Genomic DNA, 25,497 nt, shown 5'->3' with positions numbered 1-25,497 from the left:
CCCCACAGTCGAAGCAATTCGACGGGACTCGGGCAGAAATCATGTTCATGGATGAGCTAATGATTTATTAACGTAGTAGAATGAAGCAGGGTGAGGCTGAAAGCCGTCGAAGCGAAACTAGGCCGCTGAACGAGCGTGACACACGGCTCGAAAGCAGCGGAGCTTTTATTATGCCACAGTCGACCGCTTCCGCTCCTTCCGGTCTGTGCGTATGTGGGCGGGGAAAAAAGCAGCGCTGTTTTGTCATACTAGATACATTTGAAAGTTATTTCATAATGCTACTCTGTGCGGTCGTCACCAGTCTAATAAAACGCACAACATATTAATGCGTCTTTAGTGTTTCCATGTTTTCTACAAACCAAAACCGGATATATTTTTATATTCATAGGTTGTTGACATTTACAGTTATAAATAGATTTTGTGAAAAATAGATTTTGTGAAAAAATGCTGAACCCAAAATGCTGAATTTCCAATGCCACATTTTAGATACTATCTTGGCTTGAGGACTGTAATTCAAGGCAATTATGCAAACCTATTTTCTGAATTGAAGTTAATTGATGTGTGTTCAGAACAATGGCTTATAAATGGCACTAAATAAATGTTTCCTATCCCACAAGCTGCATTTGCAGAATAATCCAGGCCCTGACAATGAAAGCTTTCCCTTTTTTGTTCAATATCAGGATTTTTCATGGGGAAGTGTAACCATTTATACCCCTCTCTAGAGTCACTGCATCCATCAGGCCCACCATTCATATCTAAGTGCTCCATGCGATTTTAAGTCTGCTGTTTTCAGTGGCCAGTTTTTGTTTCCAGTGTCTCAAAAAAATTAAAACACACTGTTGCAACAGTATGTAATATGCCAAAAAAAAAAATAATAATTCTACCAAGACATGAAAGTGAACCATTCATTCCCCCAGTTTACGCAGTTTAAAAATGTAGAAATGAAAAAGAAAAAAAGAAGATATTAACCATTTTTGTCTTGTGATTTTATAATTCAGTCACTTCACATATCTTTAAATAAATAAGATTTGTAAAGACACTTGTTAAAATAATTATACATACACCCTGGCTCTCACTGACATTGCTGAAGGTCTTAAAGCACACTGTCATCTTCATTCTGACAGCGTGTCCACAACCAAAATTTAAACAGCATTAGTAGAGTTCAATTCGTCCAACATGGTCAAATTTGTGTCTCCTGCACATTATCCTTTGAGCTGGCTTGAATTAGTAAAGGTTCATGCACTGAACTATGCAGCGAGCTGAGAGCCGACACATGGTTATAAGCAGTTTTGTAGGAGTTATAGTGGTTGTAATGCTCCAAGGGCGGAAGAGTCAGGTGACTCTCCATGGCCGGAACCCTCGCCAGCTCCTCGTGTACACTGATGATCTCGATGGTGCGGGTCGGCCCATCATGATCCTGCTGGTGGTGCTGCTTGCGCATCTTGTAGAAAATTATGAGCATAACGGCAGCCATGAGTGTGATGGCCACAAAGCAGCCAATGATGATCTTGGTGGTTTTCATTACCTCCTCCAAACCATTGAGAGCCCCATCAATGTCTATATCAGTCACAGGAATGGTGTGCTCTCTCTCTGTGGCAATAGGTGTTCCCCTTGTGGTTGAAGAGGACGCCCAGCCGAAAGAAGGCTGCACTGGTGTCCTACTCTCCCCATCGATAGCGGTTTCAGTTGTCTCTACGGTGACCGTAGTGAAGTAACTAAAGCCACTGTTGTCAACGGACGTCACGTTGAGGACAGCAGATGCCGAAATGTTGCCTAGCGTGTTGCTTACGATGCAAGTGTAGATTCCTGTGTCCTGTATGGTGACGTTGGTGAAGTTTAATGTTCCGTCGTTTTGGACGGAGATGCGCATCTTGAGAACCCCATGTGTTATGATGGAGCCATTTGGTGTTAGCCAGCTGACCGAGGTCACTGAGTTCGTCCGACATTTTAGCTCTGCCGCCATTCCTTCAGTCAAATTGAGGTCGGCAGGTGGCTCAACGATAACAGGTGCATAGCACTGAAAGTAGCTCTGGTCTAGCTCGCCGATGTAGCGCCCCTTGAGGCTGGGAGGGGAATTGCAGCGGGCGCAGCAGCTGGTGTTCGTAGGTACAGTCTCTCTCAGCCACCAGCTCAGCCAAAGAATGTCACAGTTGCAGTTCCAGGGATTGTGATGCAAATGCACTCGCTGCAGGTGGTGTAAAGGCGTGAAGACATCATGGGGCAAAAAGGTAAGGTTGTTGTGAGCCAGGTTGAGCTCTTGTAAAGAGTGCAGGTCATCAAAGGAGTTCCGCTCTATGGTTTGGACTTGGGCGTGCATCATCCACAGCTTCTGAAGATGAACAAGACCCTTAAAAGAACTGGGCTGAATGACGGTGAGCTGGTTCCCAGACATCTCCAGCTCATCCAAGCGAATCAAGGGCTGAATATTGGGGACCTCTTTGAGGTTACACATGCCCAGATTCAGGTAACGAAGGTTACTTAAGCCCTGAAATGCTCCACTCGAAATGTAGGAGAGACGCTTCAGCTCTCCCAAGTCTAACCGCCGCAGGGAGGGCAAGCGACTGAAGGCATCAGACGGTATGCTCTCAATAGGGTTATTCCTAAGCCACAGCTCTTTCAGTTTTGATAGATACTCAAAGGCGCCATTTGGGATGGTCGTGAGGCGATTGTCAAAAAGCTCCAGAGTGTTAAGGCTGGTCAGTCCATTGAAGGCGCCAATCTCAATGTTGCGGATGTGGTTTCTGCTAAGCTGAAGAATCTCAAGGTGTCGTAGATGCTTGAAACTGTCTACTTTGATGACCTGGATCTGATTGTCCTGAAGGTTTAGATACCGTGTATTAGTGGAGATGCCATCAGGGACATCCTTTAGCCCTCTGCGTGTGCAGATGACCTTACTAAATTGATTACTGCAGGAACATACGGAAGGACAAGTTTGGGCTCGTACCAATCCAGCGACAACAAGCAACTGCAGGGCTAAAAGCAGGAGAAACAGGGGGTCAAACCAAGCCCCGTTCCATTTAGGACCTCTCAACATCTGGCGCTGATGGTAAGAGGTCATCTTGTTCAACATTCATAATTTAATGCCCGCTGATTTTCTCTTCCCAAAAATGTATTGGCAGTCTGAAAAAGAGGAAAGAGGAAAACAAATCTGTTAGCAAAGTATGTCATGTTGAATTGTCAGCGTAGCATGATGGCAGTCAAACAGAGCATCAAATTCTGCTGATGTTCTGCAATTTATCAAGAAGAACATTCTTCTGTCAAATGCATGTACATTTCTGTTTAAAGAAAAACAAGTATTGATGTTAAGGCACTGCACATGCAAAATAGAGTTTTCCAATGTGATTGATGAATTGAGCATCATTACTGTCACAGCTGTTAAATGAGCCTTCACACAGAAGCCATTTCTTGATTTATTTTTGTTTTTGCACTGTATATAGCAGACCTGAGCTTAGTCAAGTAGTTCACTTTGACCTAACTATTTTCTGTCCCCACTTTCAAGACTACCTGCATTTAACACAGGGGGGGAAAACGAAAAGTGAAATTAAAAGTTTTAAAAGTGAATAATAGTGTCAGTTTATTAGGAACATAATTTTCAAATGAAAAACTAGCCACACCCACTAAAGAAAGAAGTATGAGTGATGTTATTGTAATGCTTAAAAACATTATATTTTTTCATTATAATTATTGAATGTGACATTTCCTAAACCACTCCTGAATCTTTTATGCTATGCACTAAAATTAGATATATGGGAACCCTGTCACAGCAAGCTGTCAGAGGGATGGATTAAGCTGCAGACAGGCCCATCACTAAGGATATCTAGGAGATAAGGATGTGTATTTGGCTTGTATATTCCACGCTATGTGCTTGCACATGCTATGAAGATACATAGCAACCAAATTGTCAAAACCCACAAGAAATGTGCCACTGCTACAGCACACACTAAATTTAAAATCCCTTCACCCTGCAAATCTATGCTCTCATTACATGCTCAAGTGTTCTTATGAAAAATAAGATGGCTTATTACCTACACTGTTTGCAAATAGGTTACTATAATCAGTATTGTTATAAATAATGAGAGGGAAATAAAAGGAGAGGTATGTTCAGGACCCCTGAAACTCGCTTTGACAAGCTAAATTGAATTTCAGTATATTATGAAGTGAAGCAATTGAGTATCCTTAAATACACAGAAATGCTTCCATTTATTAGATCAGGCAAACTATGTTTTAATTACAGAATAGAATCTCTTTACACAGTAGGAAATGAAATAAAGTATGAGACAGAGAGCTTTCCGATCAGCATGGCAACAGGCACTGTGGATTGAAGTCACATGAGACCAATAACAACAACAACCTCAATGCATGAGGTATTATACAGTAAAAAAAATGTTGCAGATAATTGTGAACGACTTTTGTCAGTATTAGATTAGTCTGTTCTTAGACTGCTAGAAGCAGTCTGAATTCCAGTTTGGAAACATCACATGCTTTGTAAGTGATGATCAAGTCTAAATAGTTCTGTCCTTCACATATCTCAGTCTCCTTAGAATAAAATTAATGATTCAATTTGAATTATTTGTATTTATTTTCTGTCATATGCTATTATACTATGAAATGTCTCAGATGGTCTCACTGTGGTTAAAATTTAGGACACTAATTTCACTGGTAGGCAATGAATGTTAGTTAGCAGCAGCATAATTGACACCTTACTGTGAGAAGATTCCAGTGGACGCACATTTAATGAGATGCATAAGGTAATCAGGGCATGTCCTGGCAGGAGCCTCTTTTTCATTACCAAAAATAACCAAGGAATTTCCAGAGGAAGCACACAAATCTCTCAGGTATTAATTGAGTGATTAGCTCAAGGCCTGCATCAAAAATGGGAGACACAAGAATTACTCTAAAATGTAAACATTTTTATCTCATTAATTACATAATAGCAATCCACACATCATCCTATGCACAAGTATAAAAGAGTAAGTTTTAGGCAGTAACTAAGTTTTCTGACACACACTTAAAGGTGCAATGGGTGATTGTCTTCAGAAACATTTTTTGTTATGCTGGTTGAAAGTTTCTTCACATCCCGATAGCAATCATTAAGTTAAGTGGTCTAAATGTATTTATATATTCTGTGGAAGGCGTAGGACCAAGAAATGTTTGTCCAATCAAAACGCTCGATCCGAGCATTTTGGTTGGCTTTCCTACCTGCCTGTCAACATATGTATTTGTACCCTGTTCGTGCAGACAGGATACGTCATCAGTACGTTCACGCACACTGTACAGACAGAGCGAGAATGGCAGACAAACATCAACAACTTGACCTTCATCCTGGTATTGTAGTACTTTTACTAACTGTACTATAAAGTTTTCTCACCGGTTAATAACACATGATGTATTGTAGTAATGTTGTCTCGGTCGTCTGGTCTGTGTGTTCATGCGCTCAGGGGGCATGGCATTGGACAGCGATTGCCGGGAGGGTGAGTTAATAACACATGATGTATTGTAGTAATGTTGTCTCGGTCGTCTGGTCTGTGTGTGCGTTCATGCGCTCAGGGGGCATGGCATTGGACAGCGATTGCCGGGAGGGTGAGACATTCGTTTTCAGTGCTATCAGGCTAAAGTTAGCATTTTCCAAGATCTCCTACTGCACCTTTAAGATTACATTTTCACAATTGTCCCATTCAAACTCATATGTATTCGACATATTTCAAACTAATCTCTATCTGTCTCATTGTGGCCTCATTATACACTAAGAAAAAAAGGTACAACATTGTTACTGGGGACATACCCTTTCAAATAAATTTATTTCCTGGTTAAATAAAGGTAAATAAACAAATTAAAAATAATATGTACACTGTAGGTAGTAATTTGAACCATTTAGGTGTAAATCATTTTTAAAGTACTAACATACCTTATTGAGAGTGTATGTTGTTATATACTTAGTATTTTTAGCAGAAGTTATATCATTAAGATATAACTATGCTGCAGGGAAAAATTCAAAGAATTTGATGATATTTGCATAATATTCTTTGAAAACTGCTGCCATTTCCTATAGGAATCAATACTTTTTTAATCACAAGCAATAACAGCATTGTAATAATCATAAGCAATTTCATAATTATTCGAATGCATATACAAGGCTTGTCCTTGCTCTTTGTTGATGAGGATGAATCTTGAGAGTGAAGAGCTAATTTAATGCATTTGACTGAATTTTTCCCTGCAGTACAATTTCCAAAGCCTGCATATTCCTTGAGGTCTCTTATGCCAATCAAATTAATTACTTTAGTGCTCCACAGATAAAGCTTTAACACATATATAATAACACACACACACACGCACACACATAAATAAATAAATACATAAATAAAGACAAAAATGAAGTTAATATCTTTGAATTGGCTATGTAGATAATTGGCATAATACATATTTACCTGACTGATAATAAATTGTTACATTTGATCTATTCTGACTTACTCTGTAATTATTTCCTCAAGTAGATTAAGTGAATTTGTGTGGAGATCTGCAAATCTGCGACCAGGGTTACATACATACTAGATCTCAGGTTTAGATGAAGCATGGGGCACATCAGGTGAGATTATAGATTTCTGACTAACCGCGTGACCTTAGTTTAAGTTGTACTCAGTTACGTTAACCATGTATATGATTTCAGAGTTAATTAAGTTGAACGTAGTTATACTAACTATCGGGGTCTAGACAAGGGGTTCTAGAAAAAAACGCTGATTAATGCTTGGAGTGTTAATTAAGTTGTACGTAGTTATACTAACTATCGGGGTCTAGACAAGGGGTTCTAGAAAAAAACGCTGATTAATGCTTGGAGTGTTAATTAAGTTGTACGTAGCTATCTTAACTATCGGGGTCTAGACAAGGGGTTCTAGAAGAACCGCTGATTAATGTTTGAGCATTACATGGGTAACTGTAGGGGGCTAAACAAACCTACTACTTAAAGTATATTAAATAGTATTAGCCACAAACCTCTGGATAAGGTTCAGACTGGCGAGTTTTGTGATCGTGGAGCCCACGCATAGCGGCCGCCGTGAGGCATCCTAAGTAACAATAGATTCCTAATGAACGAGAAAATACAAAGTAAAGAGTTAACTAGAATAATCAAATGTCAGAATAATTGGAGACCGAAAAACAACCAATTTGCCTTTCAATCTAAATTCGAGGTCATACTAAAATGGAGCCAGATTAGATACTAAAATGGAGTCAGACTTGAGTTAAACCTAAATTGAATAACTCTGCGCGCTGAAAAGACTGAACACGCAAGTAACCTTCATCCACTACTGGATACCTTCCTTGGACCAAGTGCGTGGACCTTACACTCATTATCGTTTTATGTTGTTTATTCCCAGATTACAAAATAAATATTTAAAAAATAAATAAAAACATAGCTCATAATGATCTGAATGATTAACTGAGATCTTTTTTTTCTAGAAGGGTTATGTATTTGGGGGTAAATCAGCCAATTAATATTCACAGAATTTTATTACTCATCCTTGGACACAATCCTTCGGAACACTGTGCTGCTCTGTTTGTTATCTCGGTAAATATCTGTTTCCTACAGTACATTAAGGACACCAAGGGTCTCCACAAGGACAACGATCAATTCAGTGTTATAGAGGAATGTACATCCAAATGCAGTCAAGTCATGGTTGTGTTGTGAGTACAAAGCGGTGAACATCTAACAAATGTGCACCTAATAAAATGTGTGTGTGAAATATTTAATGCTCTTAACGGTAAATGGTATGTGCATAATTTCCCTTTTGCATTTTCATTGTTGGGGTTAGAGGCAACATAAAGCATAAGCAGTTGCATAAGAAGTTATTAACTCAATCTAAATATTATGTAAAAACACTAAAATACACAGTACAATGTCCTGGAGTGTGCTCTGCTTATTTGCCCTAGAAGTATGAAAGGACAAACCAAACAACATGCTAAAGTGAGTTCTCAGGAGACACTGTGTTGGCTCCTCAGGACCTGGAAACAATGGCTTACAGAAAGGATTTTGCTTACGGGATGCCTGCCAAGGTCTTTACTTAAATGGGGGGACTGTGTTGAAGCCAAAGAAGATTTACAAATGGAAGCCCTCCATTTAAATTTACAAAGACTGAAGTGCACAATAAGTACATGTCATGTTCACCTTGAGTAGACAATAACACCAAACAATGGGATAAAACTGACATTTTATTCTGCAAGAGTGCGATTTCAACATAATTGTGAAAAGTATGATCCTTCTGCAATTTATTTCAAGCTCATTAAAATTAGTGCAATGTTCCAGCTCGATGAAATAAAAACTAAATCCTTTACTGCATTAAACAACAGAGTAATACAATTATTAGTAATAAAGCATCTGAACGTCAGTATATTCCAAAGAGAGTGATGCACATCTTTCAAATGATCGAAGCCCTATCCTACCGGTGTGTTTAAAACAAGTAAAAAATCAATACCTTACTTGCCTCTTAGAAGGGCTTTTCAAGCAGTTTAGTCAGAGAAAATAGATACAAAACGAGGGAGTAATGCAAATTACTCCCACATAGATCTTCCTCAGCTTCCTCTATGCATCCAGTAGGAGTCTTAGCCTGTAAAGTAATTTAGACTGAAGCATCTATGGCCAGGTATAATCGCCAAAATCATTGGATTGTGCCAAAATAACTTATGCTGCCTCCATTATCATAATGACACTGATGAATAATCAGATGAAATGGCCGTAATCACTCTTTTTCTCCCCTCGCTCTTCTCTGGTTGTGTGGGTGGATCAGGCTGCAGGGAGATGTTGTCCATAGATCTAATGCTCCCACCAAATATGTCTAAAGCCAAAATTTTATAATGTTAGTTATAGTGTTGTAGTACTCAAGACCAGTCTTGGTCTCAATAAGTTTTTGGTCTTGTCTCGGTCTCAGAATAATGGCACCCATACACTACACAATTTTCAAAGTCGTTGGATCGCTGTTCCTTTCACACTACACAACTGTTCTTGAAGCTGCTGTGTTTCCGCATTACATAACAGATTGGCAGCCAGGGGTTATATATTACACAATATTTCACTATAGCAAGAATCCTAAATTTGCATGTGCTAGAAGAAACTTGCAATCCAGATTTTCTGTGTGCTGATTTGCAGCGTACAAAAAAAACAAAACAAGGAAAAACAAAAAATATATTTGCCCGGTATCCTGCTCTCTCATTGGCTGTATGTCATAGCTGGTGTCATTTTCAGTCATAACACATTTTACACGGCAATGCTCAGAGACAGATAAATAGCCTGCTAAATATTTTTCTAGGCATCTGCCATGCATTGCGCTACTCTTATATCGCCTTTTTGATCATTCACACTATGTGATCTTCACTGATGTTAAACAGCACCGATTTGCCGTATAGGTTTCGTGCGTTCATCAATCTTCAGAAAACTGTAAGTGAGTGAAAAGCAGCCTTAAATTGGGTAGTGTACACTCAGCTTAAGAGGACTTATTTTATTTCAAATCACTAAATTGCTGGTGCATTGTCATTCATTTGTTTACATCATTAAAGTGATTGGATGTAAAACGTACTTTAAATGCAATCAACATGTTGTAAATAAATATATATATACAGTTTGATTTCTTTTGTTACTGTTGTGCCGAATAAATTAACGGGGGATTGTGTCAGAAATGTCACCAAAATTAATACAAATGGCCACAAAATTCAAGACACGATTACAAAAAAGTACTTGTATGAGATCGTTTTTTTTTCTAACATATGATGTAATTAAGCAATATCACAAGAGACAGAAAGCTGTTTTCGCACACCATCATGACTGCAAACGTGATACTGATTTTACATAAACATTCAGTAAGCAAGGACAAAAGTTTTAAACACAAACTTTGCACAAGTTTTTGCGCAGTTTTAAACCAATCCATAGCAGAACTGTTTTTGCTGTTTGTTACTGAATGAATCCACTTTGAACAAATCGGTTGAATATATGATTCCGTGACTCACTCATTTAGTGATTTGCTGCCACCTATGGTGGTTTTAGTTTCATATTATTTAGTTATACCATAATTTTATATTCAAAATATTAATCTCATAACATTGTTTACGCAGTTGTAATTATAGTGAAAATGACCTTTTATTCTTTTTTCAAGACATTTCTTAGGCAGTAAATGTGGATCTTTCAGATGAATTTAAGGAGTGCTGGTCTGGTCTTGGTCTTGGTCTTGGTTTAGGTGGTCTTGACTACAAAACTAGTTAGTACTGGGATCTCCTTAAGGTATCCTGCTAACATTCATCTACAATTATCTAGCCTTTAATAATATGTTCATGTAATGACTATTGATATTTGATCATTCTATTAGTCTTGCAGCTTTTAATATCACTACTAATAGTATCAATCTGATGAACTTGTTAAAGAAACTATCTCAGAATTATCATTAGCTCAGCCCAGATACCCTTGGGCCTTCAGATGAGAGCTCAAACTTTCAAGAGTTTGAATCTGCGGAGATAAACAGGCACAAACACAGAGAGAATCACTTGCAATTTAATTATTTTTCCTCTGGTCTATTAAATCAAGAAAATGAAATTGCAATCATTACTTGTAAGCATGTTAGCAACCCTCACTTGGGAAATCATGACCTTCCACATTTAATTTAGTCATCTATTTATATTCACGGCAAAAAGAGCACTTGCATTCTCTAATGAACAACACTGAACTGTGCAATACTACAGGGAAACTCACAGTTATAGATGAGTTACAGATATTGACTTAAATCAAATCCATTGTCTATATTTATGGCCAGTTGCTAAATCATTAGTGGACCTCATGCCGATAGTCAGTTTTATGGTCTTGCGATGGCCTTAAATATTGACTGGAATCATTTAACCATGAGATATGGCATGTACTGTCCTACAGAAAGCTATTTGGAATGGCTGGAGAATAGACAGTGCAGTGCTGTATTAAGCATGTAACTGCAAAATTTAGGCAGAGGCAGGAGTCCTGGGGTAATTCATTGGCTGTGGGATGGTGCACCCCCATGTTTCCTGACGTCGTGAGGGCCTTGCTAGCAAAAATATTGGTGCACTTTTAAACTGTCAGGACTTCTGCCAAAACCACCTCCCACAGCACTGCAGCAGGTTAGTGAAAAAAAGCTGGTAAGTGAAGATTTAATCTCCATCTTGATCATATTCTTGTGCTGAAACCATAATGCCGTAGGAAATGAAACTAAAGCACGTATAGCACTGTTGCGCCAGTTAACACGGTTACTGAAAGCAGCTCTCGACAAATTGATGTGACTGTGGCACCGAACATTTTGGTGTAGCTATTCTGAACACACTATGTGGGAACACCAGGACCTTATCAGATTTGCCCATATAATGACATTAGTCATCTTCATTACAATAGACCCTAGCCGATAATCTTTCAGAGCGGAAGTGGTCGAACAACTCGTATGTGGTTCTCTAACCACATCCCTGGGAGAAAATCCATATTGTAATGGGCTAAGTTGTTGAGTAAGAATACAATTACTAGACAAAGAGAGTCTTGGCAGGAGTCTGCCTTGGTGGAAATACACAGCTGGAGGGATGAGGATCTCGCATATTTTCATTGTGTTTGGGAATTTTTTGAGTGAGCTGTTCACAACTCAACTGTCTGTGTGCGAAAACACAAAAATACATTACAAAAATAAAAAGTCCAGAGAAAGGTTGAAGAAAGATTAGTTACACTAACACCTGATTAGTTATACACTTATTGTCCCTGCTGTTTTCCCCTGCGGTTAAGTCAAAGTACTTGTAATATCTGCAATGACAGGGCATAAGATTCTCTTCTTCCAGAATATGCGAGCAGAGCGATAACTCCTGGGCCTGGCCCCTTATGTTTACTTCAGTGTTCAAATTGAAAATCAGGAAGGCAGAGTGCTGACCATGCTAAAACACAGCAGACAGCAATCTTTAAAAGCGCACTGCACTGACCCCTGAATGCAATATAAACGAATCCAGAATCACAGGTACTGTACCTCATGAAATATAAAATCAAGAGTCACCTTTCAACATGCACCTGCAGTATTCTAGACCTCAAACTATGCCCACGCACACAAAATATGCTGTACAATGAGAATTTTTAAATGTGGAACGTTTTTGCACTGAAATATCTAAAACAAAACAAAAATGTAACTTTTTTTAAAAATGCATTCAAAGAAAATCACATTTGTTATGCAGCCAATGTATTTTTAATAATGAAAAAAATAACATTAGAAAAATGCAAAAATGTATATATTTGTACCTGCTAGGCAGACAGTATACACTAATATCGGTTGGACCAGTCGTCTTTCATGCTTCCTTTTTTTCAGTTGTACTGTTCACATTGTATAGATTCATATGAAAACAACCATCTCTTAAAACAGCGTGAGATTGTTTGGACAGTTCCTATATCAATATCCAAGTAAACAGAATAGCCTTAAATACTGTATTATCGCCTTAAATGGTATGTGGCAAGCTCTTTCTGTGATCTTGCCACATCTCATGTGAACAGGTGTTTTTTTTACATACTATTACACACTATAAATAAAACAAATATATATTCATTAATATCAAAGTTTAAAATCGAATTGCTTACGTTATTGTGTAGGCAACTGCACAGAAAAATTACCTTATAGCACCACCTAATGTCAAACCAGTGCAAATACCAGTATAATCCATCCAACCATTCTCCAAATTGCTTGTCCTATGTAGGGTCGCAGGGACGCTGAAGCTCATCCCAGATTCTTGGGCCGAAGGCAACTTTGTAATTGTCTAGGATAATTGTTTAGTATATAATTGTAAAAGTCTAGTATCTGTAGTACTAATACCATGTATTACTGTGCTCTCAGTGGAGATACTGTATCTTGCTATGTATGCATATGTACAGTAGCATTTAGAGACTCAACTAAGTGCATGTTTAATAGCATCCTGGCAAGAAATTAACTTAACCGACTGAAGTCCAATAATACAAAGACAAGCTTAAAAAAAAAAAAGACATCTAAAACCGGGGCTAAAATGTCCGACCAGTTCTGATCAGCTGTGGCCCCTGTTTGACGCTGGTATGATTTAAGAACAAGGGGGCGAGTAGTGTGAAACACACTATGTATCATGGTTTTTCAGAGAACTGGGACATGTTTTGCTGCAGTGAATGCAGGCTTTCCTCTTTCAAGTTGCTGTGATTTTAATTCAACTATTGGACCCCACATTGTGTCCAGGTTGTTGCACAGCAGTTGTGAGTCAGAGCTTACTCTCAATGTCTCTCTCTGTCTGTCTACTTCTTTCTGTCTCCCCTTCTCTCACTCAGACAGCTTGCTTAGGAATAATTCATGGCTCTGCATTAGAGACTCTACAGTCACTATACTAAACAATTTCAAAAGCAAATTGATACCGTTGTTTACAGTTTTTATGGTCTGTATCTTCGAAACTGGTGTTTTAATAATGGCTGAGATGAAACCAAGTTCAATTCCACTTTGAAGTGCTTGTCATTGTTTCCTGTTAAATCTACTGCAGAGCCAGTCCATAAAGCATTGCTCTGGCAATGAGAAAGATATACTGTCAAGAGTATACAGCATGACTGTTTTCATCTCACATCAAACGGAATGGGAATTTACAATGCTGCATGGCACACTATGTTATGTAAACACTTGGGGTCCTTCTCCTCCATTTGTGCAAGATACCTCTCATATTTAGTGTCCCTTTAAGGCAAGTCACTCTGCGACCATCTTGGTGATGCTCCCAGGCAGCTATTTTCAATCCGCAGTTGGGCATACAAGTATAGCTACTATCTCCCTGAATGGGGAAAGACTGAAAGCTCTAAAAACTGTAATAAAATCTCACAACAATGGTACTATAAGTTTTACTTCTTTACCTCAAATCACACAGTTTATCTGGCTGGATCATGTAATGTGCATGCTAGAGTAAACAAACACACACTCTCTCTTTCTCGCTATATATATATATATATATATATTAGGGCTGCACGATTATGACAAAAATCATAATTGTCGATTATGCCCTTGAAATTCCCTTACAATTATCACAATTTACATTGAATGATGTTTATACCATTGTTTGATGCAACTGCATGCCGTATTTTTATATGAAAATAAACAAGCTGAAAACACTCTTACTGAAAAACCTTTAGTGCTTTTCTATAGTATTAAGCCTCAAATGTCAAATATACATCGGATTGGTTTCTTCTTTAAATTATAAAAAAAGATATGTTGGAATCGGGTTTGTACACTACTGTGCAAAAGTCTTAGGCCATTTGTATTTTCACCAACAAAAAATGGTTTTAAGTCAGTTAATTCTATCTTTTGCTGTAGTGTAACAGTAGTAGGAAATACCAGTTTATATTCCTAAACATTTCTTTTGCCATTAATTGTAATAATCCAGTGAGATTTGTTTGCATAAGGAGACTGACAATAGCCAGTGCTCCACACAGAGATCTGAGCTCACCATCATCCAGTCCGTCTGGGATTACATGAAGAAACAGAAAAACCTCAGACAGACTAAATCCAGAAGAACTGTCAACATCTCCAAGACGCTTCAAGAAACCTACCTGCAAAGCTACCTGAAAAACTATGTGCAAGTGCACCTATAGCTGTTTTAAATGCAACGGTTGGCCACACCAAATGTTGATTTGATTTAGTAAATAATTGTTAATTGATAAATAAAATCTATTTATGACATTATTTTTGAAAGCATCCTCACTTTACAGCATTTTTAAACAAGTGCCTAAAACTTTTCACAGTATTGTAGCTTTGCAGGAAGGTTTCTTGAAGCGTCTTGGAGACGTTGACAGTTCTTATGGATTTAGTCTGTCTCAGTTTGTTCTGTTTCTTCATGTAATCCCAGACGGACTGGATGATAGTGAGATCAGATCTCTGTGTGGAGCACTGGCTGTTGTCAGAAAAAAAATCTCACTGGATTATTACAATTAATTGCAAAAGGAATGTTTGGAAATGTAAACGGATATTTCCTACTAACACACTACAGCAAAATATAGAAATAACTGGCTTAAAACCTTTTTTTTTGTTGGTGAAAATACTAATGGCCTAAGACTTTTGCATACATAAACAATTGGCTTTTTTAACTAAAAGTCAGGACTATCCATCTCTATACTGTAGCTGATAAATTTCCATGTGTGGCCCATTTCCATCCTCTATACTGTCTATGTGGACACATAAATATACTTACAGACCTTGAGAGTCACAAAACGTAATCATTAGGGATAAACATGTTCAATACTTCTGTCTAGGGCATTTCATAAGGGAAACATCACTCTAGCAACATTTATACAAATGAATTGTAATGGTTCTTGAGGCAGAAACTTTTGAATATTTAAATAAGTGTTGGATTTGAGTGTTGTAGTAGAGGGAAAATTTTTCAATGAATATCAGCTTAAAGGGACAGTTCACCCAAAAAATGAAAATGTTATCATTTACTCACCCTCACGTGTGACCTGTAAATTTGTTTGTTTTTTTCCTGTGGAACAAAAAATTAAGATATTATGAAGAATGTTTTACTTAATCCATACAATGAATGGGAATGGGGTCCAGTGTTGTTTTGGACACTATTGACTTTCAAAATATCTTCTGTGTTCAGTAGAAGACAGAAAATCATTCACAAATAGAATAGCCTACTTTATGATACTCCTTTTTGTCGCACTCAAAACAGAAAATAAAAAGTATGATAAAGTAATTTGTAAACAATGACATAATTTTCATGTTTTAACTTTGTTAACAGTTTGAGTAATGGAATCCTGCCAAACAAATTTAATCTATACTTTCATATCCAAATTTTATTTAATTTGAATTAATGGCTGCTTAAAATTATTGCCATTACAGAAATTAATTCATATTTAAAATATATTGAAATAGTAATATTGTGATATATGATCATAATTTTTTCTGTTTCATACTGTATATTTGATTACATAAATGCAGCCTTGGGGAGCACAGGAGACTTCTTTTCAAAAACATAAAAAAATCATACCAACCACTAAATTTTGAACTGGTAGCATATTTCAAATTCAAGAGTTTTGGTGGTGCAACATAAACGTTGCTAGAGTGAGAGTCTATGTTACTCTGCACACAATCAGAAAGAGTCATTAGCTTTGCTTCACTTTCCTTTCAATTTCTCCTAAATCCACTTTTTTTTTTCTTTTGGCAAGCTGATGTGAAGATATATCCAGTCTATCTGCCTCTTAAACTGAACTCAAGAGTCTGAGGAAGATAGAGCAGAATAGAGAGAGTCAGGAGACTGAGGGAAAGTGTGATAGTGGTGCATTAAAAGGCAGAGCACATACAGTGCAGAGCCACATTCATTATTCATTAGTTAAGTTACCATGTGTAGTAATTAAAACACAAAATCTTAGTCTAAAACAGAAATCACTGTTGTAGATATTTCTACACTGAACTCCAAAAATCATTTCTGGAATTAGATTCATACTTATATTGTCTGAATGTACACCAGGCATTCAAAAGTATCGTTTGATGGTGATGTGGGTCACTGTACAGATACTACATATGTGGCAGATTCGGTGTTGCCATGGTGTTTTGCTTTGTGCATCAGCTTTAATTAAACTTGACGATTGTGGAAGGCAAAAAAATAGAGCAGCCAAGAAGAGTGAGGAAAAAGACAACAACGGCCTGACCCTCCTGGTTGGGTACAAATGAAGGAGCCACAGCTAGCATGGTGCTCATCCCGTGCATACAGATTGCATTACACAGCCAATCCACTCAAAGAGCCTTTGCTCCTCTAATGCACTGACATGCCTTAGTGTGTTGAAGCGGTCAGTTTCACTCAGTTAAGTGGTCCCCCATGGTTGATTAATACAAGGGAGACTGTTTTACTCATCAACCACCATGCTCAATATCATCAATATCGATGAAGGCCCCGTTAGCGAGACACTAGTCATGGTCATTATCACACCTACCACTGTTGCTCTCTGAAAAGTAGGACATAGCGGCTGAAGCTTCTTATATTGACTCGTGGTGGATGAAGCGAGGTCTGTGTTTAAGTCTTCAAATCAGATGGGTGGTTGGTGATGACAATCTGCATGATTAATTTAGCGACGTATGGAACGCCCTCATTTGTTTGCACTCCTGTCAGCAGAGGGATTATCCAGCTGGACACTCGGCATCCATTTGCGGGAATGAGATGTGGCTGAAGTGCTGCCTCTGCCGAGGTATCTATCACACCGACATGGTGCTGTCACATACAAAAAACATGAATTACAATGTGAGCTTCTGCTGCATGCGCGCTCCAGCGGCAGGGAATGTGCTACAGCAGCCCAACATCTTACTTCTGGTGGAGAACCATGGTGTGAAAGCAGCACACTGCCCCAAATCTCATTCAGCACACCTACATGTTCCTGTGAACTATGTTTTTCACTGTTCAAAACAAATATTTCCACCTAGTCATTAACCTTAATGACTGCACAACACAGACAATGCAGAAGAGAACAGGGGAGGCAAACAGTGGTAACCATTACTTTCCCTGCTTGAGATGACAATAGGAGCAGCTGAGGGCCTCCAAGCTATAATCTGACTGTGGCCATATAGTCTCCTCCGTCATTAGTATTGACTCTGCATGAAGCCGGGCCAATTAAAGCACTCAGTTGCGATCATGCAGGCACACATAAATCCAGTATGTTTTAAGACCCTGAGTGGCTCTTTGAGGAGACAGGCACATTACCTCAATTCATTTTGTTTTCCAATTTCATAAAACAACTGGAATATTTGGATAGTGTGGTACAATCTCCAACAGAAACCAAATGAAGTGGATTAGGATGAAATCAATTATGATGCAAGAATTTTCTAACCTTTTTAGGAATATTTTTAAGAACAACCATGAAACAGATCTGCCTTTAAAATCTGACTAGATGAGCAAAGTTTGAAGCCTATGACCACACATCAACTGCAATTTATATTACTGTTTTTCTTAATCGCTTTGGCTCATTTTTCGAAACAGTCTTACCATTCTCTTTCTCTCACCCTTTTTTTGTACACTGACTGTCCATTTTGTCTAGCTTGAGGCTATTGTGTATCACACTGAGATTTTTAGATAGAGATTTCAACAGTAGGTAAAAGTTTACAGGGTGAAGTCAATAATGTAGTACTCTGAAATATAATATGCACATTTGTATGTAAGTACATTTATTTTTTTGCAGCAATGTGTTACATGTAAACAGAAAATATTCAATGTCCTAGATATTTATGGAATATACTGTACATGTATGTCTGACAAATTTTGATCAATGATTGAATCATTCTGCATGTGATGACTTAGACAATGAAATAATAATTAGCAGTTGTGAAGATTATGACTGAGAACCAACTCATCAATTTTGATAAGCAAGCTATTTAGTTATTGTGCAAATTGAAGAAAATTGTACTCTGCTCTTTTGCACACATATACCAAAACACGTGCCGTTTACTTGAATAAAAATCTGGTGTAAACAAGAAATTAATTGTTCAGTGATCTCCCTTTAGAATTGAATCGAAAGCCTATTCAATTTCAATGAATTTAAAAGAGGTACAGAATTGCAATTTGAATTTGAAAGTAAGGTAATAGACTTAAAGTTTCAAAGAAATTATGACTACAATTTTTTTTATTAGAAAAGTTTGTCAAAAACATTTGAAACAAGTTTTAAAAGCCTTAAAATCTGAAGTTTTATAGGCCTTAAGGAACAAATAAAATGATAGGACAATAGTATCATAGAACGTCAAACAGATAATAGATGCTTTTTGATTAAATGGCAATTTGATAACCTAAACCAAAAGCATCAAGACAGAGTGAATGTATTTACATCTTACAGCATTTGCTACTCAACCACTCTGTCCAGATGCTGTCTCATGGATAGCAGTATGTGTCAGTATGTGTCTGCTGAGATGTCAAGCTGTTTCGATCTATATCCGCCTCTGCCATCATATTAGGAGAGTCTGTTGGTTGGCAAATGTCTTTATTGTGGAACAAGCTTCGACCCAGGACCTTGTCACAACAGTACGTATTCTAGGAAGTCTGTGATTTATCAGCCTCAAAGACACGGATCTCTTTGACACACTTCTGTTTGTGAATCCAGGCCAAATGATCTGAGAGGCTTGAAAAAGCCAACTGCCTTCAAGTTCCTCTCCCATATCTGAAATATGCTGAGAGTGGGAGAAGACATCCTCTAGGGGAGGGGAGGGTGGCTGTTTGAAAAGGGGTTCCAATATAATGCGCAATCCAGATTTGTACTGTGCCTTTCACGGCGGTGATGACAAACATACAGTGCAATCAAGGCAAAGTCATATTTATAAGCTTAGCTAAGCTGAGCTGAGAACACTCCCTCTCTGTCTCCACCGACTAATCTCACTGAACAGTACAATTTATGCCATTTGGCGCGTCTGTAGGATATAGTGTTGACATTGGATTTCTGAATTAACAATCAACACAGAGGCTGTCGCTATTGTGTGACAGCACAATCTCTATGGAGGCTCTGACTGAACCGCAAAGCCTTAGTATTTCAAGTGCACAGATATTTATTACAGTTACCGAGGCCTGAGGGTATGGGAGTCAATTTTAATTTTCACTGAAATGAGAGGTTTGCTTAATAAGCTGCTCAAATCTATCTCCATAGATTCAAAATGCACAAACTCTAACCCCTCCGTTCCTATGCATCTGTGCAACACCCTGGCTCCTCTCCAGTGCGCCAAATGTCTGTCAGAAAGGGTTTTTGCATCCGCGTATGGCATTAGACATCTGCTGCAGAACTAAAACCAGTGCAGCATGTTCGCACCATCATTTATCTGTAGCCATTTGGGCTGCATCCTGTTCCCTGAGACCTACATCTTTTTCTTACGTAATTCACATTAGGCGATCTGCTCCTTGCAGTGACCACAGGCAGACTAATTATAAATCACAGACTGATGTCTACATTAACAACTGATTCATTGCACTATCACATAATAAAAGAGACGATGAAGGATCTAAAATGTGTTTGAGCAAAAAACGTCAATAGTGTGCGCTTAGTATATATCAGTTCTCACAGCTTCACGAGTCTATAAAAGAAGCCATTTTGGATGGATCTAATTGTTAGCTTGTGTCACTATGCAGGGTAGCTCATTACATATAAGCTTGATGAATTTTGCTATGGCTCCAAGTGGGATTTAAACCCATGACCCCAATATTACTCGGCAGGCAAGTAGGCAATGAGCAAGGAAACCAGGTTAGGCCATTCAAGGAGCACATTCACCTCAGCACAGTCTAAATTGTTAAGGGAGATCTACTGTGACAACCAACATACTGCAGGTAATAAACCAAGATATCTTCGCTCCAGTTCAAATTCACAGAACAGTAATGTGAACAGGCATTCACAGAGGCCACATGACCCAGCAACAGCCTTTGGTGATTCCAGAATTATCATCAGCAAGAATTTGCCTCTGGAGACCTTATTAAACATGAACATAAAGCCTGAATAAAACACATAAAAACCAGAGGGTTTCTTCATCATGGGTACTAGATCAGTTATAGGATTGTTAAAAGTTACAAGATAAACAAAGCTACAAGCTTGTGCCTTGTAGTCTTGTTTCCAGTATTTTTAACAGAATGAATCCTTTAATTCATTGGCAGAATGCATTTCAACAGAAGGATGTAATTCAAAATGTTTTTCTTTTCATTAAGCTAATTAATTGACTACTGAAAAAATATGGTGCAGGATTTAATTTGAATTTAAATTGATAGTAAATTTCACAAAAAATTACAAAGAAACTGCAAGTAAAACTTTGAATTAAACATGATATTTTGAAGTAGAAAAATACATGTTTTATTTACAACTTCAAAATATATATATTTTATAGTGTATCTTTGCTAATATGGTATTTGGGATGTGTAGTGTATGATATTGTCTTCAAACACAACAGATAAATGTAATCAATAACCACAAAGGAATTTAATGTTTATTGTTGCCATTTTACAATGGCAGACATAAACATGAATGCATCTACTGTAACAAGTGCTATCGGATTCTACAGTAATGGTCCAAAGGTCAAACATTTTAGCTAAAGAGGAAGTCAGACATTTATTCCAATTAAAATTCCATCATTGTACTATTGTTACTTTAACTTCTGCTGGGACACAGTAATAGGGATGCCGCGCGATTAATAAAACACCAGTTTTAAAGAGAAAGCCTGTGTGGCTGTGTGTTTGGCAGAAGCAGGGCCCACTGCTGGCTGGATTATATCTTGTCTAACAGCACTTCCTCTGACCCGAGAACAGTACACCAGCAGTGCGGTCATTCATTTGGCCTCACTGCATTAACACTCCAGTACTGAGAGAGAAAAAAATGACGTTTACAAATTTGCCACATCACAATCCTTATCGTTTTTAGTACATCTTTTGCATCTTTAGAAGAAGCTAGACTATACAATCTCTTCAGTCTATGTCATTAAACTTTTTTTTTCATTTTGCACAGCCTGACCCACATTAGAGATGGTCTTTATGAAGCATCAGGGTGGGCAGAAGCATTTCAACAGCTTCATTTTTCTCTAAATGGCAGAGATTACGGAGGTTAATGTGTGTGATATTAGATAAATGCTCTCGTTTACAGGCTCCTCCTTTGCCTTAGGGGAACTGAATGATATCTGGCATTTTTTTGGCTCAGCAGACACATTCAATACATTAACACTCATCTTCATGACAGCACGCCAGTGCCTGCATTACACATTGAACCTTGTTTCTTTGAACTGCTTGTGACATACTATCAATCAAAAAAGAGCTTGGGGATAAGGAATGTCCAGCCCAAGAATTAATTTCAGGTCACAATCTCAGAAAAGAGAGAAATAATGTTTCCACAACAGAAAGGTGTGATTGTCAGGAGATACTTTACTGGAAACAGTAGCACTCGATTCTTGCGAATTGCAAATATATTAATTTTTTTTAAATCGTGACCCCAATGGATATGTGATTTTAATCACACATTTCATTTTAGAGAATTCATTTTCCCTAAAATACTGTAATTGAGCTATTTGATGCTTTCATTTAAGCTGGCTAAAATGATTATAGTCCACAGTGGACTGAAAATGCTCAGAACATCTGTCACGGATTATTTGCAGTGAAAGGGAAAGTTAAAGCCCATTTAGTATATTAATCTAACACAGAGAGAATCTTTATTATATCTGCAAGCATTAACTTGTCAAATATTGTTGCTGCTTTGTAACTCTTTCATTTTAGGAGCTTAAGAATGCTTGAAGGAAAGTATGCATTAAGGACATCCATGAAAATGAAAAGCATGAATGTGCGCATTTAAGTCTTATTTGTACAACAAACTTTTTATACAACAAAATTAACCAATACTTTTGCTTGCATAGTTATTTATGTACATACATAACACAATAAAATGATAATTGTTGCAGCCCATTTTATTTAACATTCTAATAATGTTCTTTCCTACCACAAACAGTAATGGTTTTCAGCACCTTCCCAAAAGAGACAGCTCCTCAAACCTCAACACCACTATTAAAGCAACAACCCACGAATCCATGAATCATCCATCATAAATTACGTAAACTCTTTCAAAAACCAATACATGGCACAGAAGCTTTTCCAATGAATCCAACTTGCTTATAGTGTCCATAACAGCACCTCTCTTCCTTAGTGAAGTTCTAAAGCCTTGTGAGGGTTGAATGTTAAATGCAGATTAGCACCAGTGTGAGCTGACAGCCTTCCTGGAACTTCCTGTTTTTTTTTCCCACTGAGAAATAAGTTATAAAATGATTATGATGCAATTTGTTAACTAATAACATTTGCTTATTCTGTAGCCTATTCAGGAAGCCTCAAAAGTCACTGGGGTCTATTAGAAGCAATGAGAAACAGTTGTGTCGACCATCATGGATACACTGCCTCTTTCCCCTTGTCTCTTTAGAGCATAGCAATGCACATGTGAACAGAATATGAATGACCCAACGCCATATTCTAGCAAAAGTAATGGTAAGTAGAGCAACAGAAAAGCCTAAGACAGCTGAAAAATATCCCCAAATCTATCACATCACAGTCACAGAAATAATGCAAATCATAACCCCCTGCAGCATAGATAGATAAATAGATAGATAGATAGATAGATAGATAGATAGATAGATAGATAGATAGATAGATAGATCAAAAGATGAAATGCATCCATTCACCGTCAACTTAAGAAAACAGGTTCGCTTTAACATAGATCTGCACAGACTGGTTAGATTAGGCTACGGTTCCTTACCCATTTCTGTCAGGTAATGTTAGCTGTGAGGCGATATCAGTAAATGGGAACATCACTGCAGCCCTCACAAAACCCCCAGTTCATGTAGAATCCATGCACGACGTACGGAGATGCAAGTAAAAAGCTCTAAAGCGCTCGGTAAGCTTTGACAAAGATGCAAAAAGGGGGGAGGGGGCTGGAAGTGAACAAATCTTCTAAAAAAATCGGTAAATAAATGGGGGATAAATCTACCACCGTTGATATGTTGTGCTGGACACATAAAATAAGCCTAGTATCCACATCCGTGAAAGAAATGTCTAAACCACATGGGTTATCAACAGCATCCCTTTGGGTAAAATCCAGTAGAGTTAGTACTGGGTAGGTTTCTCTGATCGAGATGTGCCCTTTAAAACCACTGCCATACACCGCCGTTCTTCAACGCATACTGGCCCCATGCTCCTCAGATCTTGCCCACATCCACCACCGCAGTCCATAGATGTAACACAACGTGCTGACTCCGCTGAATGCTGTTGAATGTGTCACAGCATCTCCTCACAGCCTCGAGTGCGCACTCCTTCCTCTCGCCTTCATCATTTCTCGTGAGCGATGTCCACTGCAGAGCCTCCTCAAAGTTGAACCATCGGCTCGACTGAATAGGCTACTTGAGTCTCACCATCCAGCAATAACGTTTTAATTCGTGTCGCTAAGGGATCTTCTGGTTAATTCTGTCGTTTAATGTCAGCGTACTAAACTTCATTCCTTCCCTTCGTGAATCTCAGCTCAGCTCGTCCGGGCTCATTTAAAGCGACGTTTGCTTGGCGCTGCAGTTTTCTGCTCCTTCCTTCCGTAGCTTATTGCTTACAAATCGCTGTTGCGCTGGCCAGCTCTATGTTTCGTCAGAAAATGTAAATAGAAAGTGTAAACATACGGTAAGAGGCACCGTCTGTGAAAATGTGGTTAAGGAGGAAGGAATATTTGCAGCGACTGACGGATGATATATTAAACCTGACACTGCGCGTTTGAAATGCATCTGTTGCTGAATGATGCGCATTTGTGTGTGCGCGCGCGCAGTCTTTAGTAACTCATTTCGTTTAAAAGCCAAAAAGAGCAGTGTGATGTGTTTGTTTAAACTTGGCTTTATTAATATGTGTGTATTTCTCCGTAATGTTTTTTCTCCTTCATCTTTCTTGGCACAAATCGATGTGGGATTGCCACCTACCGGCATGCATTGCCCTCTCGATATTTCTGTTCTCTGCCAGCCATCAGCAGGATAACACTACATCTCTCAATTTTATATGCAAGGAAGCATTATAGTTCCTTTAACACAGTACCTTAATAAAAGCAAATAAGTCGTCTCTCTCTCTCTCTATATATATATAGTTTTTCCAAATGTTCCAAATATGGTCTTTACTTTTCATACTTTTTTTTTTTTTGCCCAAGTTACTGTATGCAGCTTTAAATAATTCTTTGTGAACCCAATTTATTTAATTTTCTAAGATTTAGTCCCTTGCACATACTCTATGATGGGGCACAATGAGGCTAAAAGCCCACTGGGATGAAAGGCCCCTTGGATGTAATTTTCTCTTAAAACACTGCATTGCAACAAACAACACTAAAGCTCTTTTTTAACCATTTGTGTATTAGTAGTGGTTAGGAATAAATATTTGCGAAGAATGTGCATCCATATTGACTGATAATCACAATTATTTATTTGTGAAATACACATGAACTAAAATGATTCTTTCACAAACAGCTTAATAATACAGAATACAAAATAAAAAATTAAGTTGTGATAAACTATGAGATATTATGAAATGACAACGCGATTGAAAGTAACTATAAAAGGGCATGCCTTTGATGAAGCTGTATCCTAAAGTTATTTAACAGTTCTTAAATTACTAATATACTGTGATCAAACTTCAACATCTAATCACATGGAAAATTCAATAGCAAATGTGAATGCTCTTAATCATAAGCTTCTATAAAGAATACAAAGTGGAAAACTTTCTATAATTGTTCTGAGGATCATTAATCATCATGCTAATAGGAGATAGTACTGTATATCATACAAGTTAGAGCCTGGATATTTCCTAATATGCTTTAATAGCTTAATTGTATAGCTAAAGCTCATTTGTGTCACCCGTTCTGGAGCTACGGTTTATGATGGCAACTGGTGTGACTTTGAGCATGTCGCTCATTTATGCTAATTCGCTTGTCTTGATGATTGATCAATTGGACAATCAGGGCTGACATTAACCTGGTCTGATAGAGTCTATCAG

At 38.0% G+C, this 25,497-nt stretch overlaps 1 protein-coding gene across 1 annotated transcript; it reads right to left on the bottom strand.

The window, feature by feature from the left end:
* Positions 1-1,071: 1,071 nt before the first annotated feature.
* On the bottom strand, positions 1,072-24,208 carry lrrc4cb (leucine rich repeat containing 4C, genome duplicate b). The gene is made up of 2 exons (XM_016292356.1): positions 23,240-24,208; positions 1,072-3,120 (listed from the first exon to the last, which is right to left on the bottom strand). The coding sequence occupies exon 2, from the start codon at positions 3,068-3,070 to the stop codon at positions 1,181-1,183; it is 1,890 nt and encodes a 629-aa protein (XP_016147842.1). The 5' UTR covers positions 3,071-3,120; positions 23,240-24,208; the 3' UTR covers positions 1,072-1,180.
* Positions 24,209-25,497: the final 1,289 nt, after the last annotated feature.

The sequence above is a fragment of the Sinocyclocheilus grahami genome, unplaced genomic scaffold, assembly GCF_001515645.1.
Source record: "Sinocyclocheilus grahami isolate Dianchi unplaced genomic scaffold, SAMN03320097.WGS_v1.1 scaffold284.1, whole genome shotgun sequence".
In the NCBI taxonomy this organism is placed as follows: domain Eukaryota; kingdom Metazoa; phylum Chordata; class Actinopteri; order Cypriniformes; family Cyprinidae; genus Sinocyclocheilus; species Sinocyclocheilus grahami.
This window is presented reverse-complemented; position numbering and strand designations above follow the sequence as displayed.